Source organism: Protopterus annectens, chromosome 4.part0 (assembly GCF_019279795.1).
Source record: "Protopterus annectens isolate FY-2018-M chromosome 4.part0, PAN1.0, whole genome shotgun sequence".
NCBI classification, from domain to species: domain Eukaryota; kingdom Metazoa; phylum Chordata; order Ceratodontiformes; family Protopteridae; genus Protopterus; species Protopterus annectens.
Window position 1 is genome coordinate 884,874,370 of NC_056733.1, and position 18,618 is coordinate 884,892,987.

The 18,618-nt window shown below is 42.3% G+C and overlaps 1 protein-coding gene across 4 annotated transcripts in view; it reads left to right on the top strand.

Moving 5' to 3' along the window:
- CABIN1 (calcineurin binding protein 1) overlaps nt 1–18,618 on the top strand; it is a 4,301,447-nt gene that overhangs the window by 3,226,248 nt on the left and 1,056,581 nt on the right. For all 4 annotated transcript variants that reach the window (XM_044068841.1, XM_044068840.1, XM_044068839.1 and 1 more), the window contains one exon: nt 11,637–11,733. In XM_044068841.1, the coding sequence (XP_043924776.1) occupies nt 11,637–11,733 (97 nt within the window). The remainder of the gene's footprint in view (nt 1–11,636; nt 11,734–18,618) is intronic.

The window sequence follows — 18,618 nt, forward strand, 5'->3', positions numbered from 1 at the left end:
AATGGTCTGTGAGTTATAAGGTGAGAACTTAACACAAGCGCAGGTACTGCATCAGGATATGTTTTTCTGTACAGTAAGAAGTATGAAACTCTCGTGTGGTATTATTGACTGATTGGAATGGTCTGAGAGTTATAAGGTGAGAACTTAACACAAGCGCAGGTACTGCATCAGGATATGTTTTTCTATACAGTAAGAAGTATGAAGCTCTCGTGTGGTATTATTGTCTGATTGGAATGGTCTGTGAGTTATAAGGTGAGAACTTAACACAAGCGCAGGTACTGCATCAGGATATGTTTTTCTGTACAGTAAGAAGTATGAAACTCTTGTGTGGTATTATTGACTGACTGGAATGGTCTGTGAGTTATAAGGTGACAACAACACAAGCGCAGGTACTGCATCAGGATATGTTTTTCTGTACAGTAAGAAGTATGAAACTCTCATGTGTGGTATTATTGACTGATTGGAATGGTCTGAGAGTTATAAGATGAGAACTTAACACAAGCGCAGGTACTGCATCAGGATATGTTTTTCTGTACAGTAAGATGTATGAAACTCTCATGTGTGGTATTATTGACTGATTGGAATGGTCTGAGAGTTATAAGGTGAGAACTTAACACAAGCGCAGGTACTACATCAGGATATGTTTTTCTATACAGTAAGAAGTATGAAACTCTCATGTGTGGTATTAATGACTGATTGGAATGGTCTGAGAGTTATAAGGTGAGAACTTAACACTAGCGCAGGTACTGCATCAGGATATGTTTTTCTATACAATAAGAAGTATGAAACTCTCGTGTGGTATTATTGACTGATTGGAATGGTCTGTGAGTTATAAGGTGAGAACTTAACACAAGCGCAGGTACTGCATCAGGATATGTTTTTCTGTACAGTAAGAAGTATGAAACTCTCGTGTGGTATTATTGTCTGATTGGAATGGTCTGTGAGTTATAAGGTGAGAACTTAACACAAGCGCAGGTACTGCATCAGGATATGTTTTTCTGTACAGTAAGAAGTATAAAACTCTTATGTGTGGTATTATTGACCGATTGGTCTGTGAGTTATAAGGCGCAGGGTAGGTATAAAGGACATAGTCAAGGACACTGCATAAAATCAGAGACTACTGAGAGGGCTGGGGTGTGTCAGTCTTGTTTGGGGATGTCTGCTGAAGACTTCTGGACAAAGCCAGGAGAAACAGTAGCTGACACCATGAAGAAGTTTTAAGTATAAAAACCAAAAATGACAAAAACCGGTGGCAGGTAAAACCCAGGTGCAAAAAGAAGCCAAATACAAAAGAAAAAAATATAATGCACCAGGATAACACACAACAGACGTTTATTCCCAAAAAGTACAAAAAGTAGTGAGCACTTTCGCAACTAGCGTTGCTTCATCAGACAATGTTAAGAAAAAAACAAATGCTTAAATAGGTAGATAAAAGACCTTATTTCTATTGGTTTAGGCTTCTCTAAATTTTTCCATAGGTTCTCTGTCATATTTCTGAAGAATGTCGTACAACTTCCTTATATTTCATTAACTCCCTTATTTGGATCTGTATTTTATCCCTACCTAGTGCTCCCCCAAATCTAGTCTTAAATTCCCCCCTCTTTAATGTTCTTAATAATAAACTTTCCTATCAGTGCACCGTCATCCCTACCACCTTTGTGTTCATGGCAGCTCACTCTTTAACTAATCCTTTAGGTTCAGTTTCAGTATATTAGTATGGGAAACATAAGCATATATTGTTCAGGGTGACAGTTGCATCTGATTCACCTTCCTTCATGTTAGAGCATGAAATAGATTAGGCATCATTGAGTTGCCTAGGAAGTCCTGGATGGAATCGCCCAAACTGCTGGTATGGCCATTTGACCTTGTGTTAAAACATGAAGGAGTGCTGTGCTGCTGCTCTGTAAGTCTTCAGAGCAGTAGGAAAGGATAGAACACTGAGTCTGATTGTAAACTGGCCAGGGAGAGCATGTTATCTATAAAAAAAAGACTTTGGGACTAACTGAAGAGGAAGATGTTCTTTTTTTCTCAGGCTTCACAGTGAGTTAACAGGAAGTGTCACTGCAGATTGATCAAGATCACAAGGGTAATGGATGCTGGACTTCAGAAATGTTATAGTTGAATTATCAAAAAAAAAAAAAAAAAATTAAACAATTGTCCCTTCCTGTGTAACTTAAAAGGTGATATTGAATAGAGTGCTCTTAGAAGGGGGGTGGGGGTGGGAGCAATGAATCGCCTCCATGGAGGAGAGCGGTAAAGCCCTGACTGTCAGCAACCTGGTTTGAATAGTGACCTGAGCGCTGGAAGAGCAGACCTGGAAAAGGCAGGGAAGCAGCTGATGCAGAATTGTCCATCTTGGGGGGGCGGGGGATGGAGGCAGTTGTTCCACTGCAAGACTGTATGTCACAATGAAGTGACAGCACTGCTTGAGTGCAGACCAGGGGCATGCACCTGGCTGTGCCTCCTGGGGGAGAACGTTCTAAAAAATAGATGCACACAGTATAGAGAGAGAGAGAGGGCTTAACAAGGACAGTTGCATTGTGAGTGGATATGTCATCTGTCAGGGAAGGGGCTCAAGCCATGAAAGAAGAAGATCCTTGTGGCTGCCTCGATGAGGCTTTCACTCTGACAGAGAATGAATGGGCCATTCAGTTGCAGGAAGGCTGATGACTGACAGGCAACGGGTAGTAAAAAAATGGGGAGGGAGTATCCATTAATGGGGATTCAAAGGGATTTGCACTTTACTCGTTTCTCTACAGCAGATTTGGTGGGTGTATTATCATTCCCTGAAAGACAATCACGCTGACAACCAATCCACCTAATAAATTTTATCAGCTGCACAATTAGTTGAAATGAAATGAAAAAAAAACACTGTTTTTGCAAGGAGCAATTCCTCTTGCATCCCTTGATGAGTGGGCTGTGCCAATCTCCTTATATACGCCAGTTATGAGATTGCTCAGCGTTGGGGAAAGGAAGCTCCCCTAAACCACACCGTCCAGTGATTTCACATTGTCTGACCATCAAGAAAGTGCTTTTCTTTGTGTTTTGTTGTTTGGTGGTGGACCTTAGTAGTGTTTGTGGCAATTCCTGCACCGCCACAGTGCTTTTCTTTGTGTTTTGTTATCAAGTCTTACCCTGTAGATTCAACAAAATGTAAATTAACTAAAACACTTGCTCCATTCACATTTTGACTAAAGAAATATTTGATGTTAGATACTGCATCCGTATATGCTTGTGTGCATGTTTTGTGATCATTCAAGTGCAAATTGTGAGAATAATAAAGGAAGTACTGTAGTTGTGAAATAGGGTTTAGTTATTGACGTCTTTCTAAAGTTGACAAAAGAAATCTGTACTCATCTGCAATATAGAGAGCAAGCAGGACACAAGAAATCACTCCCAGTGGGCAAGGTACTTACACTGCCATTTTACATGGCATTGTCAGTCTTCGTCTGGAGTTGTGTATTCGTTTCTTCAGAGTTTTGCTGAGGAGGCCTTTAGTCAAAGGGAACCGGGGAAGAAGGATATCTCAAATGGCCATGCAGTAGTAAGAAATGTTTTAGATGTCTGCTAATGTACCAGCTTTGAAGAGTGAAGGAATGCTTCTGACATGTTCGGTGATCGAAAAAGTTTTTCCAGGACAGTACTGAGGAGTTTGTTTGCAGTGAATCAGCATTCATTGAGTGCAACTGAGGACATTTGATTTTCTCAGGAGACCACAGAGAGGTATATTTTAGTGGACAAAGGTGTAGGTAACCCGCCGCTCTCAGGAGAGAATCCAACAAAACTTAGGTCAAGGGTTAAGGTTAGTGTAGTGAAACTCCAAGTTGCCAGCCTAGGTAACTTAGACATGTATCTTTCTAGTCAGTAGTGTATGTGCATGCACATATATATGTTTGTCTGTTTGTATATTTCAAAATGCTGATATCGACACATGCCCTAAGAAACAGCCTTGACACATGCAAAATTTACAATAAAAAACAAATATAAATATCTTTTTTTTTTTTTTTTTTTTAACAGGAGCAAGCCCCCCACCCCACAGCCCTTTGTAATTATATATACTAACTCCGAAGATCACACAAACATGGGGTAAGGGTATATTCCCCAATCCTGAGAATTGTGCAGTTTTGGACACCTGTCAACCAGCTGTGTAGTATATCATAAACAGCAGACTAAACAGCTGTGTAATATATCATAAACAGTAGACTAAACAGCTGTGCAGTATATCATAAACAGTAGAATAAACAGCTGTGTAGTATATCATAAACAGTAGACTATACAGCTGTGTAGTATATCATAAACAGTAGACTAAACAGCTGTGTAGTATATCATAAACCGTAGACTAAACAGCTGTGTAGTATATCATAGACAGTAGACAGCTGCCGACCAAACACATACTCAATATTTTGCATGGAACCCATGTATATATATATATATATATATATATATATATATACATATACATATACATATACATATATACATATATATATATACACACACATATATATACACATATATATATATATATATATATATATATATATATATATACATATACATATATATATATATATATATATATATATATATATATATATACATATACATGCATACATGCACACACACACACACACACACACACACACACACACACACACACACACCTCTCCAGTGTTCTGTGTCTATGAAACTACCATCAGTTCTATGTCCAGATCGTTCTAAATTCACAGATGCACAGACAGAAACTGTCAGTATACTTTGCATTATGTCACCCATGAAAAATTTGTACTGTCAGTAGTATAAATATGACTTTTTCTTCATACCATAGTTGGTATAGACCCCTCCTTTCCCCCTTACCTCTAGGTAAATCTCTAATACCTTTGTTGGTATTCTCCCTTCCTCTTTTTCTTTACCCATCTTGGGTATACCTGTATTACCATTGTTGATATTTAAAAAAAAATCTTCCTGTGTGTCTGTGATTGCGTAAAAGACTTTCTGTCTGGTGATTTGTACTTTTTTGAAATGGCTGACAAAAAAGGTACTACTGGCTTTAAACGTGTGACAAATGTGGCAGGAAGGTGCCCAACTCCGATGGGCATCTTTCCTGTGTATATTGTTTAGGAGTGCCTTATTTGCAGGTCCAACCTTTGTGCGAGCTCTGTAAGAGCTTTAGTGCCCGCACCCTAGCAGAGTGTAAGAATAAGCTAATCTTAAAGGGTTTATTAAAAACCCCTTTTTCAGAGGCGTTAAAAGCTCATAGGAAAGAAACAAAGAAGAGGAGCCACTCAGTCCCAGCGTCTTCTCATTCACAAAAAACAAAAACATCTAAAGGCCAGGTTCATATGGAGCCAAAGACTTGTTGTGTCTTTCGGCTTTTACCGGTTAGGGGTCACCACAGCGGAACTCCGGTCCGCTAATGATTGGCAGTAGATTTTTACGTGCCAAGTTGCCGGCCCTGATGCACAACCTTCAACAAAGGTACGCCCATTCACGCATGTCTCCACACAGAAGACGCTCTAGCTGAGAATCGAACAGGACAATGTCTTACTGTGAGGCGACAACGCTATCGCAGCACCACCGCCGCAGTACCTACGGAACCAAAGACTAAACAACCTAAATTGGCACGGACATCTGTCTCTGGACCGGAGCCTAAGAATCCCTCCATGGTGCAGTCCTTGATCACAGAACCAACTACTGCAATCGCCATGGTACCGCAGACCCTCTCGGCACCAGCAATAGCTTCCCCTTTGAAATTGGTTACTTCCTCTCCATCACAACCTTCTGGTCATTCGACCATGGCACCAAAGGGCGAAACGCTAGCCAGAAATCGATATTCCCCGTCCATTGATCCCTTTGTTGGACAGCAGCTCAGTCCCTTTATTGACCGACCAGAATCTCCATCAGGGATGTCCATTTGTTACACCAGGAGCTTTTTGGAGCTTGATGTAGTGAGATTTGTGCATCAGTTCTTAGCGGCCAGAGGCATTCCAACCCCATCTAGAACCTCCCTCCTACCCGGAGCTGAGTTTTTTTCTCCACAGAATCCAACTTATCTTCCTGCTTCAACCTCTCCGCAGGATTTGGGGCCTTTGATGTTGAACACCCCTTCCGGTACCAGCTTCTTCGGTACCATTGGTGGATCTCACTGTGTTTCTGGAACCTACTCTGTGGACCTCGGCTCAGTCTGAGCCGACCCACCCACGGGACTGTGACTTGGCTGCCAGCACTGGGATCCCTATTACGGCACTGATTTTTTTCCATGGTGCCGTTTACGGTTCCGGTTGTTTTGGCAGCTTTGAGTCCTCCGTGGCTCCTTCTCTGGAGATGGGCTTGTTAGAGCGGGGTGTGACCCCAGTTCCAAGGTTGTCCGTCTTGGTTCCAGGCTCCCATCCCTCTTCTGGTGGGCCTGCCTTCCAGATTATGGAGAGAGTGCTCACCTCAGCAGGCTCACAGTTGGCACCCTCGACACCGGGATGTCGTATATATGTGTCTTCTGGATCGCAGTTGTCTCAGTCTACTACACTGGGGCAATGGGCACGGGAGCAGCAAGATACCCTACCATGGAGTACCCGCTCTTTGGAGTCCACTTCAGATCTCCCCCCTGATGAGCCAACCCCTGTAAGAGATCATGCAAGAGGAAGCACGTTGATTCACCAGAGGAATCTCTCACCGAAGATACTGATTATGATGAAGGGGAAGGGTCCCCTCAGTCAGCCCCTGAAGATGTCTCCTTTGGAGACATACTAGAGATCTTAAAACAGAGGGGTGACTGGAAGCCCATCAACCCTTCCTCAGAGTAATCTGTATTTTTGCAGGATTTCCGTGCCTGACCCTCTACTTCCTGTGTGACCCCACCTGCAGATGAGTTAGTCACGCTCATCATGCAGTGTGCTTGGAAGGCCTCTGACGCTGTTGAGCCAATCCCCTGGAGACCTAACAAAATACTCTCCTCCACAGAGGTTCAACCCCACTGGTCCACAGGTTTGGCAGTAGATGCTATGGTGGTGGCGGCGGACACGAAGAAGGAACTCTCAGAGGAGAGTCCTACTGTCCGTCCTCCAAACCAAGAGTCTCGGACGTTGGACAGATTAAGGAAGCAGTTATATGCTTCAGTGACCTTTGCCATATGGTCGTTGAATTATTTGACACATTTTACCCGTCTTTAAGTGGACCTGATCACAGAACTATCAGGAACTTTAGCAGGAGCAGCATCTGATGAGGTACACAACAATGTTGCCTCCCAGCTTGCCACCCTAGAATCCATCTCTAACTCGTCCATGCAATTGATTGCACATACAACTGAAGGGGCGACCAGAGCAGTGGGTGCAGGCGTAGTCATGAGAAGTCACGCCTGGATGTATTTGTGTGAGTTCGCGGACCCCTTCAGGTGTTCCTTCGTTAGTGCTCCCATTGATGCTTCTTCTCTGTTTGGCCCAAAAGTTAAAGACATGTTAGCCAGGTGAGAGAAAGATGGAAAGACCCTGTCTGCTGTAGGCGTACTTTTTTCCAGTCCTCAACAGTCCTATACCTGGAATCAGAGAAGTGGAAAGATGTGATTCAGGAGGTCCCAAGGGCCTTTTCATGACACACGTGGCTAGTCCCCCCCCCCCCCGGCAGAGGGGGGAACTCATCAGGAAGACGTCCCTCCCATGGCAGAGAGGGCCCGCATAACCAGGGCTCCAGGGATTCCTTCTCTGGGCAGCCCTATCAGCGCTCCTGAAGAGCAGCTTTATTGTTTGCCTCCAAAAGCAGTAGGAGGAAGAGTTTCTCTGCACCACTTAGCCTGGCATTCAATAACATCAGATTCCTGGGTGCAGACAGTTACTACCAGAGGTCACCACATCCCCTTTGATCTTTATCCAAGGCAGCAAAAGCGAATCCCCGATTTTCCACCCAGTCAGATGGACGCAGCAGCTTGAGAAATTCTAAAGCTGCTTGAAAAAAGAGTTATCCAAACAGGTCCTACCAGACCAAGTAGGATCCAGATTTTACTCAAGATTTTTTTAGAGCCAAAAAAGACAGGAGACTGGAGGCCAATCCTGGACCACAGTGTTCTGAACAAATTTGCTCAACAAATAAAATTCTGGATGGTCACGGTTCAGTCTATACTTCCTTTTCTGAAGAAAGACAATTGGATGTGCTCAGTAGTCTTCAGGATGCGTATTACCACATAAAAATGGACAAACACTCCAGAAGATATCTCTGCTTCTGGCTGAAAACCAGTCATTACCAATTTTGAGCTCTGCCCTTTGGTCTCACCACAGCCCCCAGAGTGTTCACCAAATGTATGCAGTAGTAACAGCTCACTTGAGACTGCAAAGATTCCGGGTGTTTCCATATTTAGACGATTGACTCCTTACCACCCTCACCAAGCATCTACTGCTTCATGCCTTACACTACACCCTAAAACTCGCAGGGCTCTTGGGTATCTCAATAAACAAAGAGAAGTCAAAACTGGTACCCACTCAAAGCATAGAATTCATTGGAGCAATATTCAGCACGAGATCTTGTCCAGTTGCTTTTCCTCATCACAGATTACATAGACTAAGGTCTCAGCTCCAAGCTATACTCCGTCAAGATATAGTTCCAGCTCGCTTAGTCCTTCAACTACTAGTGTCAGTGGCAGTGACAATTACCCTAATTCCCCTGGCGAGACGCCACATGAGGCTGCTTCAGTGGCTCCTAGCGTCACAGTGGTATCCATTAACTCACCCCATGTCTCACCCAGTCCGCATAACAAACTGTTGCAAGCAGGATCTGAATTGGTGGATGAAGCCAGAAGAGGAGTTATGGAGTCGCCCCTTTTCACTCCTTCAGCCCAAGGCCGTAGTGACCACGGATGCATCCCTGATGGGGTGGGTGGGGGGCATTTTCAAGGAAAGACAGTCCAAGGCACTTGGTCCCCATTAGAGGCCAGTTTAAATATCAGCATCCTAGAACTGAGGGTGGTGCTTCTGGTGTTGCAAGTATTCCAATCTGCCCTTCCATCGGGGACAATTGCTATCCAATCAGATAACATGTCGGTCGTCTGGTACATGAACAAACAGGGAGGAACCAGATCCTACCCGTTATGTCAGGAAGCCATGAGAGTATGGCAATGGGCAATAGCCTCCAAACACACATTCTCGGGAATTCCAATGTGATTGTGGACAAACTGAACAGCTGCATTCTCCTGTCTCATGAGTGGTGTCCCAATTCCATGGTAGCGACGAAAAGGGTCAGCCTTGCTGTGATCTCTCTGCATCTCCCATGAACCACAAATGCAGCAGCTACTTTGCCCCAATCCCCCCTCAGAGGGGAGTCCCCGAAGGATGCTCTTATACACAATTGGGCCCCGGGACTTCTTTATGCCATTTCTCCTTTTTCCCTGATTTCACAGTTTTTAAAGAAAGTGCAACAGTTGATAAGCAAAGTAATCCTCATTGCACCCTATTGGCGCCACCAAGTCTGGTTCCCCTTTCTTTGACCTCACCTAGTTCACCGCCTGTGGACTCCGGATCCAACTCCGGGACTGTTGTCTTACCCATAGGGGCTTGGTCCATCTCAGCCTACCAAGTCTCAAGTTTGACCGCTTGGTACCTCCACTTCCGGTAATTGCCAGGCAGAATGATCTATCTTCCCCAGTAGAAAAGATACTTCTGGCTTCTCGTAAGCTGTCTACCAGGAAAATTTATCATAGTAAGTGGAACAGATTTATAATCTGGTCTCAAGAAAAAGGACAGTACCCCTTTTCAGCCCCGATTAATAAATTGTTGGAATATTTGTCAACTTTACTCCAATCTGGAGCGTCAGCTTCTACTATCAGAGTCCATTTAGCAGCCATTTCAACTTTCTATAATGGCTTTGACGATTTTTCTTTAATATCTCACGGTCTCTGCAAAACCTTCTTAAAGGGAGTCATGCATTTAAAAACGCCCTTTAAAGAACCCATTGAACCTTGGAGTTTGATGTTAGTCTTACAAGCTTTGATTTGCCAATCTTTTGAGCCAGCAGCCACCTGTAATATAACATTTTTGTCTTGACAGACCTTATTCCTGGTAGCCATTACTTCATCCTTACAGGACTTGTGCGTAAAGTGCCCATACATCATTTTTCACAAAGAGAGAGTATCGCTTCGGACTAACCCCTCCTTTATACTCAAAGTTGTCTCAGATTCAAATATTAACCAATCCATTGACCTGCCAGTTTTCTTCCCAAACTTTTCAAATAAAGTAGAATGCTGTTTGGATTTGTTGGATGTATATAGACAATTACTTTTTTACTTGGACAGGACTAAATCATTCAGAAAATCAGACCAATTGTTCCTGTCTTTTTCAGCTCCTAAATAAGGCAAGACAATTTCCAAATTCACTTTGTCAAAATGATTGAGAGATTGCATCACTTTTGTTTATCAACAAAATAAAATGAGTTTATCAGCTAAAGTCAAGGCTCACTCCACCAGATCAGTTTCCACTTCAGTAGACTTTCATTCAAGAGCCTCTATGGTTGACATTTGCGCAGCAGCTACTTGGCCTACCCCTCATACCTTTATCACTCATTAAAATTGGATATGGTGTCCAGGGGAAGAGCATCCTTTGGCTCTATAGTGCTCAGGAATATCCTTCCATAGGGCCTCCCGAGCTATAAGTAGCTAGGGACTCTGTCCCATCAGTTAAGAATGAATGAAGATTGACAACATGAAATAAAGAAGTTATGTTCTTAACATAACGTTCCATTTGTGTTGTCAGTCTTCATTCATTCTTGACATCCCACCCTCCTACCCCCTCCAAAGACTCCTGGAGGTACAGAACTAGTCCTGGTTATGTGATAGGACAGTTGCTCAGAGAAAGCGTCCGTTTTCTTATTTCTACAGGTAAACTCAATCTGAAGGGAAGGGAAGAGAGGCACTATGGGTAACCTTAACTTGAGAGTTTCTGACTGGTGTGAGCTTATAATATCGACCGAGTCGGTTCTGAGGATGGAACTGAAACCCAGCCATCAAGAATGAATGAAGATCAACAACACAGATGGAACGTTATGGAAAGAACATCATTTACCTCAGCACTCATGGCAGTGTCACACCGTGAAGCACATATGTGTTGCAGACTTGGGGAAACATACCATTGGGCAGTGTTACATTTTTCACATGAGCAGCATTTTCTGTATAAAGTCTTTAACGCACCATTTTGCTGTATATATACTCTTTAGGTGACATGATGCTATGTAGGACTGCAGATGCATGTCTGAACTGTGCTATCATTACAAACAAGGCTGCCTCATTACAGCTTAATGTGCACAGGTTCTGAGTTTGCTGCTGCCTTTGATAGAACTTTAACCAGAAAGGCCCACCAAGGTTACACCTTGACATCTGTTTAAGCCAGGTAATCAGGGATAAACTTTAAAGGAGAATGATATTGATTAATACCTTGAGCATCAAGGAAAATGAAGTGTCTGCATACTAGTTAAGACTGGAATTTCTTTAATATGTAAAACAGTCAGTGTGTGTCAGAATTTGATGCATGACTGATATAACGATAGCTGCTAGTTATATAGTTGCCAGTTTAAAGACTTCAAATTAGTGATTGTTCAGGATGCGTTGTATAAGAAAGCACATATTCTTAGTTTTTCTTTTGCTCTTTTTCTTGCTTCTTTTTCAGGAAGTACCTGCGGGATGCAGATCGCCAGGTCCTTGCCAAGCGTGCCTTTATTCTCACTGTGAAGGTACTAGAGGATACACTTAACGGACTTACTGGGGTAAGTAGCCAGTGAATTTCATAGCCGTTACTTTCCTGTTCCTGACGCAAAACAATGTCTTTGTTCTGTGCTTTGTCCTGTGGCAGTCGTCTCTTGCATCAAACATTTTGAGTTCAACAGTTGGGTTTTCCAGCTATTCATGTTTAATGTAACATGTTGAAGGTCTGTGCATTAAAGGGTTATTGTGCTCATGATTAATCCTTAAAGGCATCTGCAGCTCAAAAAATATTTAATACCTGTCCACATTCTGTGTCAGTTACTGTACTAATCTGACTGGTAGCTGAATTCTGTTTTACGTAACAATAAACACCTATCACATTCCATTATTAGCACATATGGTTTTGATCCAGGTCCCTTAGCATTCTTATTTCAGTATTTAGCAATGGCCTCCTTTATTGCCCAGTCATTGAATCTTGTATAAATAGTGGCTGTCTGTGCACATCTTCTACCCAGTGCAGAGCTTCTGAAGATACAGAAACGAAACCTCGTCTAGCTATAGTTAGATCATTAAACATATACTAGTGTATAATATTGAACATATGATGGCTAAAACATCTGGCAGTTTGCATGAACCAGCTTCTTTCAGTCTACTTACTGAAATTGTTGCACAAAATGTTTGCCCGCATTTGTGACTGACTTGTCTTAGTTGACTTTTAACCACAGATAAAAGTGTCTCTGTTGCATATATTTCTTTTGGTTAAAATTTTTTGTTTTGTACTTTTCTCCCCACTGTCAGTCAGTCATCAGGCCCTTCCATGACTAGTCAGCTGTTTTTCTCCATCATTGGGGTGAGGATTGGCTGAGAGAGGCCATAATTCAAGCAGCCATCAGTGGTGATTCAAGGATTTTCATTTCTAGTATCCCCTTCCTTAGCGTGTACACCTGATGAGCATAGAGGAGGGGTGTATAATGGGATAACGGTGGAGGACATCCGTCTCACTTCCATAAGTGCTGCTCCCCCCCTACCCCCATTGAAGCATGAGCAGGATTCCTGGTCTTCTCTTGGACGTTACCACTGCCCAGTGTGCTGCAGAGTGAGTGCAATACCTCCCTTCCCCTGAGAGAGGCAAGCAGGCCATGTCCTTTCACTGCCCCCTCAACTCCTCCAGTCTCGAGGACACTAATTGAACCCCAGGTGCTTGACACGTAGCTTGGAATCTTCCTCCTGCATCACAGAAGACAGGCTATTCTTTTGCTGAAATTCTAGTAAGTCTCTCTCATAATTGTGATGTAGTGTGCATAGAGTAAAGTAGTGTAACCACCCTCATAATTGTGATGTAGTGTGCATAGAGTAAAGTAGTGTAACCACCCTCATAATTGTGATGTAGTGTGCATATAGTAAAGTAGTGTAACTACCCTCATAATTGTGATGTCATGTGCATATACTAAAGTAGTGTAACCACCTTCATAATTGTGATGTGTGCATATACTAAAGTAGTGTAACTACACTCGTAATTGTGTTGTCATATGCATATACTAAAATAGTGTAACCACCCTCGTAATTGTAATGTTGTGTGCGTAATATTAAAGTAGTGTAACCACCCTCGTAATTGTGATATCATGTGCATGTACTAAAGTGTAACCACCCTCGTAATTGTGATGTTATGTGCATATACCAAAGTAGTGTAACCACCCTCGTAATTGTGATGTTGTGTGCATATACTAGAGCTGTTGGACATGCTCCACTTAAAGAAATCCCAATCCCGCCGAGCTACACGCTCTAGGGACCTAAACCTTGTCACCACAATAAACAGAACATGCTGGAGGGATAGATTCCTGTCCCAGAGACTTCCCATACTCTGGAACAGACTACCTATCTATGTGAAACAGAGCTCCTCATTAGCACTCTTCAAGAATAATCTTGATGATTGGATGGGTAATAGGAAATTCACCCCGGGGATCACTTCTGTGGTCCTGCTTGACAGGGACACAGGAAAATAATTTTCTTGGGTGGTGAAAGCCAGGGTACATTTTTGGCTAGGCTTGTATAGGCCCTAGGGCCAATAGCCTAGTACCTACCTATGAACCTATAATGTAACCACCCTCATAATTGTGATGATGTGTGCATGTACTAAAATGGTGTAACCACCCTCATAACTGTGATGTCATGTACATATACTAAAGTAGTGTAACCACCCTTGTAATTGTGATGTGTGCATGTACTAAAGTAGTGTAACAACCCTCGTAATTGTGATGTCATGTGCATGTACTAAAGTAATGTAACCACCCTCGTAATTGTGATGTCGTGTGCATGTACTAAAGTAGTATAACCACCCTCGTAATTGTGATGTGTGCATGTACTAAAGTAGTGTAACCACCTTCGTAATTGTGATGTGTGCACATACTAAAGTAGTGTAAATAAACCACAGTACGCACTGTGCATGTAGATTAGTAGCATTTTTTTGACTCAAGACCATCAGTGCTTTTCTCCACAGAAGACTAGTTAAGGTCAACTACAGAGAAGGCCATTCTTTTTCAGTTTGTTCTAATTTTTTAACCTGAGGAAGTTTGGTGGCCCCACCGACTAACAAGCCAGGCCACAGGTTAGTGCACTGTTTAGTCTTTGATCTCTCAAAAGCAGGAAGCCCTTGCTTTGGAAAGGCATGCCTTTGCCTGATGCTGGGAGAATTTGCTGCCCTGTTCAAAATTTGTCCTGCTCTTAAGTTCATCTTTCATCTGCCAGCTTTCAAATCTTAAGTAATGAATCACAAGGTGGAGGTAGCTACCTGTAAATGTTTTTGGGATCCAGGTTGATTGTCGTCTTATTTTTTCGGCACTTAGTTGTTGACCCATTGACTTGTCAGATTTGCTTAATAACACACTTTAAATATTGATTGAAATTTAGGCTGACATTTATTCTATGTTACTTTTACTAATGTTGTTAACTTTCCTCCAACTCTCAAGTTTGATGAGATTTATGGTATCTTCCTACAGTAATCAAAAACTAAAACTTAAAGTATATACCCCCAAATTACTCTTTCTATCGACAGTAAAATGCATGTGTTGGATCATGTGTCTTGTGCTTTCTGCCAAATGTTGTTAAAATAATTTCAGTGCAATTTTGCACACTATAGACTATAGGTTCATAGATCTAGGCAAGTGCCCTTGCAGGCCATTTTAAGTCTATCCAGTTTCCTTTTGGTACTTGAATTAAACTATCCCATTTGGTGGTAGATTGGCCTTACCCATCCCATTGTCGATAATTATATATTAGCCCTAGTGAAAATAACAGGGATTATACCATAGATAATTTGAGGGGATCCATGCATGGGATGAAGCATTTAGGAGCTGTCTCTGTCAATTTGTAGCACAGGGGCAGTCCTGGGGTAAATTTTGTTTCCCATCCATAAATCCAAGTTGTGTTTTGAATATGGACAGGGATGAACTTTTTTTTTTTTTTATGTTGATGAGGAGTCTGTTCCACAGCAGCAGTATCCTCAGCAGGATATGCCTGGCCCTCCAAACCATTATCTTAATGTTTGCAGAAGATGCTTAGATCCCTAGACTGAGTATTTCTGATGCCATTTGACATGCTGATGTGCATTAGGTCCATCGGTATTAGGTCAGAGGATGCCTTGTATGACAGACACAGGTCATCTCTTGGCAGTCTGTGGAATACCAATGATAGGGACAGGAATTTGAGTCGGTCTGTGTAGGATTTATTGTTTAAGCCTTGTATCTTTTTAATAGGGTGTCACTGCGGACTCTCCAGTTGTTTCATGTATCTGGACAGATGCCTTGACATTTGTCTTCTCCCCTTCCATGCATTTTTAAAGTTTTTTTTTTCCTCCATTTAAGGTACTTGTGTTTTCTCCATCAAGTATGTGCAGTTTGTTGACTACTGTTGTAGTTTATTTTGTAGTGATATCTGTATTATGTAGTATTACTTCTATTGATACTGGCCTCATGAATAATAGGTCATTAGATAATCTGTTCGTATAGGTAGCGAAACTGTCTCTGTAAATAATTTACCATTGTGTTGTATAATATTCGATTAAGGGTTCTCTCTCTCTCTCTCTCTCTCTCTCTTTGTAGTTCTTCCTTGTAGCAAATTAACCCACTGATCTGATTACCTAATACCTAATCGTCTCCTGAACCTGATTGACTTCTTCAAATCAGTCGCCAGAGCCGTGGACAAGGGTAAGGTGGTCCACACAGCCTATCTAGACCTTGCCAAGGCCTTCGACACCATGCCCCACTCTGGAATCATAGATAAACTTACTAAGCTGGGCATTCCTCCCTACATCACTCGATGGGTTGCCACCTGGCTTACTGACAGAACCCACACTGTAAAAGTAGCTGACTCCAAATCCAGCTCCAGACAAGTGACAAGTGGAGTACCTCAGGGTACAGTCCTGGGACCTCTCTTGTTCTGCATCTACTTCTCTGAAGTACAGGCTAACACTAAGTTACTCTGGCTAGCAAAGTTCGCAGATGACTTCAAACTGGGAGCCATTATTGAATCCCCAAATGATGTGGATATTCTACAAAAGGGCCTTACAGAAACAGATGATTGGTGCCAGAGCCATGGGCTCAAGCTCAAGGCCAAGAAATGTATAGTTATCCCCTTTGGGGAAAAACATGTACCCGTGAATTACCACATAGGTGACACTACATTAAACATCAAAAGTGTGATAAGAGACTTAGGGACACAGGTGGACAGTGGTTTCACCTTCAATAACCTCATCGCTACAGCATTCGGGAAATCCTTCTATGTTGCACACCTCATCATTAAGGGCTTTTCATCCAGAAAAAAAAGAGGTCATTGTCCCACTGTACTCATCCCTCATTAGACACATTATAGAATACAATGCCCCGTTTGATATGTACCTCTCAAGATATCTGCAACAACTGGAAAGGACACAGAAATACCTCATGCCCTATGCTGACCATCTAAAAAAACTCCACCTATACTCTTGTCGCATATCATCTACTCAGAGGCGATCTCTGCTTAACATACAAGGCCATGTCAAACCCAGAGCTGTTGGACATACTACACTTAAAGAAATCCCAATCCCTCAGAGACACATGCTCCAGGGAGCTAAACCTTGTCATCACAATGAACAAAACATGCTAGAAGGATAGGTTCCTGACCCAGAGACTACCCAGACTCTGGAATAGACTGCACATACATGTCAAGCAGAGTACCTCTTTGGCCGTCTTCAAAAGGAACCTTGACGATTGGATGGGAGATAGGAAATTCACCCCGGGGATCACGTCAGTCGCCCTGCTAGACAGGGGTCCAAGGAAGTAAATACTGTGGGAAGAAATATCCAGGGAATTGTTCTGACTAGGCTTGTATAGGCCCTAGGGCTGATAGCCTAGTACTAACCTATGAACCTATAATAAATAAATAAACAAACCTGCATTTTAGTAGAAAAACGTGCCAATATTTTCATTCAGTTTTAGGGAAAGAAACAACACAGAGGAGGTAAGTTGCTATCTTAAAGTAATGCTGTTGCTTTTTTAATTTAACATACAGCAGGGGGTCCTCACTGAAATAAACTCTCTAATGGCAACATACATATTTTGTGTGAGCGAGAGCCTCGTGAGTTCAGATGAAGACTTGATTCCTCATTATCTCTCTCACATTGTTTATTCATGTTTCTCTGTTCTGCACACAGTGAATGATATCTCAAGTCTGATGTGTTTTCTACCTACATCTGGCCCTTGAATTGTTAGAGAAGGATGAAGCAAATATTTAAGACCTTCTGTTGAAAAATGGCCTAGTAATCTGTTTTTGTTTTATTTTTCTGAATCATCCATCTTGGGGAGTGCTACATCAAGAGAAGGATGCGTTTGACTGGCTAGACTTACATGCATTTCAGGTTACCTTGAAGACCTGTGTGGCTGTAGGGGAAAAGGTGGACTGCAAGGTTGAGGGAGCCCAGTAGAACCTTAGTACTTTGCCTAAAGCATTGTTAGACAATGCGAGTCGATCAGAATAAAATTAAGTCTAGGCTTCCATCATCAGATTGGTGGAACTTAAGGAACAAGTTGAATACTAAAATGCGGTGCTTTTTGGGAACTTTGCCACTTGAGTTTTTAGGTTAAACAAAGGAAATCTCACTAAAGATTTTATGGGCTCACAGGGTGTTGATCAAGATGGCTGATGACAGTTCGCACATAGGACTTATATGTGTCTGTGATAAGATTAGTTCTGTGTTAGAAAATCAGGCTGGTTGTGAGAATTGCTATTAGGTCATGGTTCTTAGTAAATGATTGTGCAATCACCTGCTCTTTTATACTCCCTGTCTTTTCTAATTATATTACAGCCTGTAAAGAGTATTTCCAGATTTGAAGTGTGGGGTTGTAGCCAGGGTTCAGTAATTACTAGTTTATCAGGAGTGTATGATATACAGGCATATAAGTCATATACTTTATTATAGATACTTCTGTGTTTTAAATTTAGTAGTATCAGGCTGTTTTTTCTGTTGTCTAATTTTGGAAAGGAGTGTGAGTTACTTGTGTTAGTATTGATTAGAGTCTGAGTAGTGACAGGTGTTAAGCTGCATGTGTGATGATTGGGAGTTAATGGTTCATGGGTAGAGTGCATGTTGCATACGGTCTAGCGGTTAGGATTCCTGGTTTTCACCCACTTGGCCCAGGTTCAACTCCTAGGTTCATAGGTTCGTACTAGGCTATCTGCCCTAGGGCATTTATAAGCCTAGCCAGAGTGTATGTGGCTTACACCACCCCTTAGGATGAGAATACTACGCCCTTTTAGGGTTTAGTTTACTATGCCTCTGTCTAGTAGTGACAAAGAGATGACCCCCGGGGTAAACCTACGATCTCCCATCCACTCGTCGAGATTTCTCTTGAATAGAGTCAGTGAGGGGCTCTGCCTAACATGGACTGGGATTCTGTTCCAGAGTGTAGGGAGCC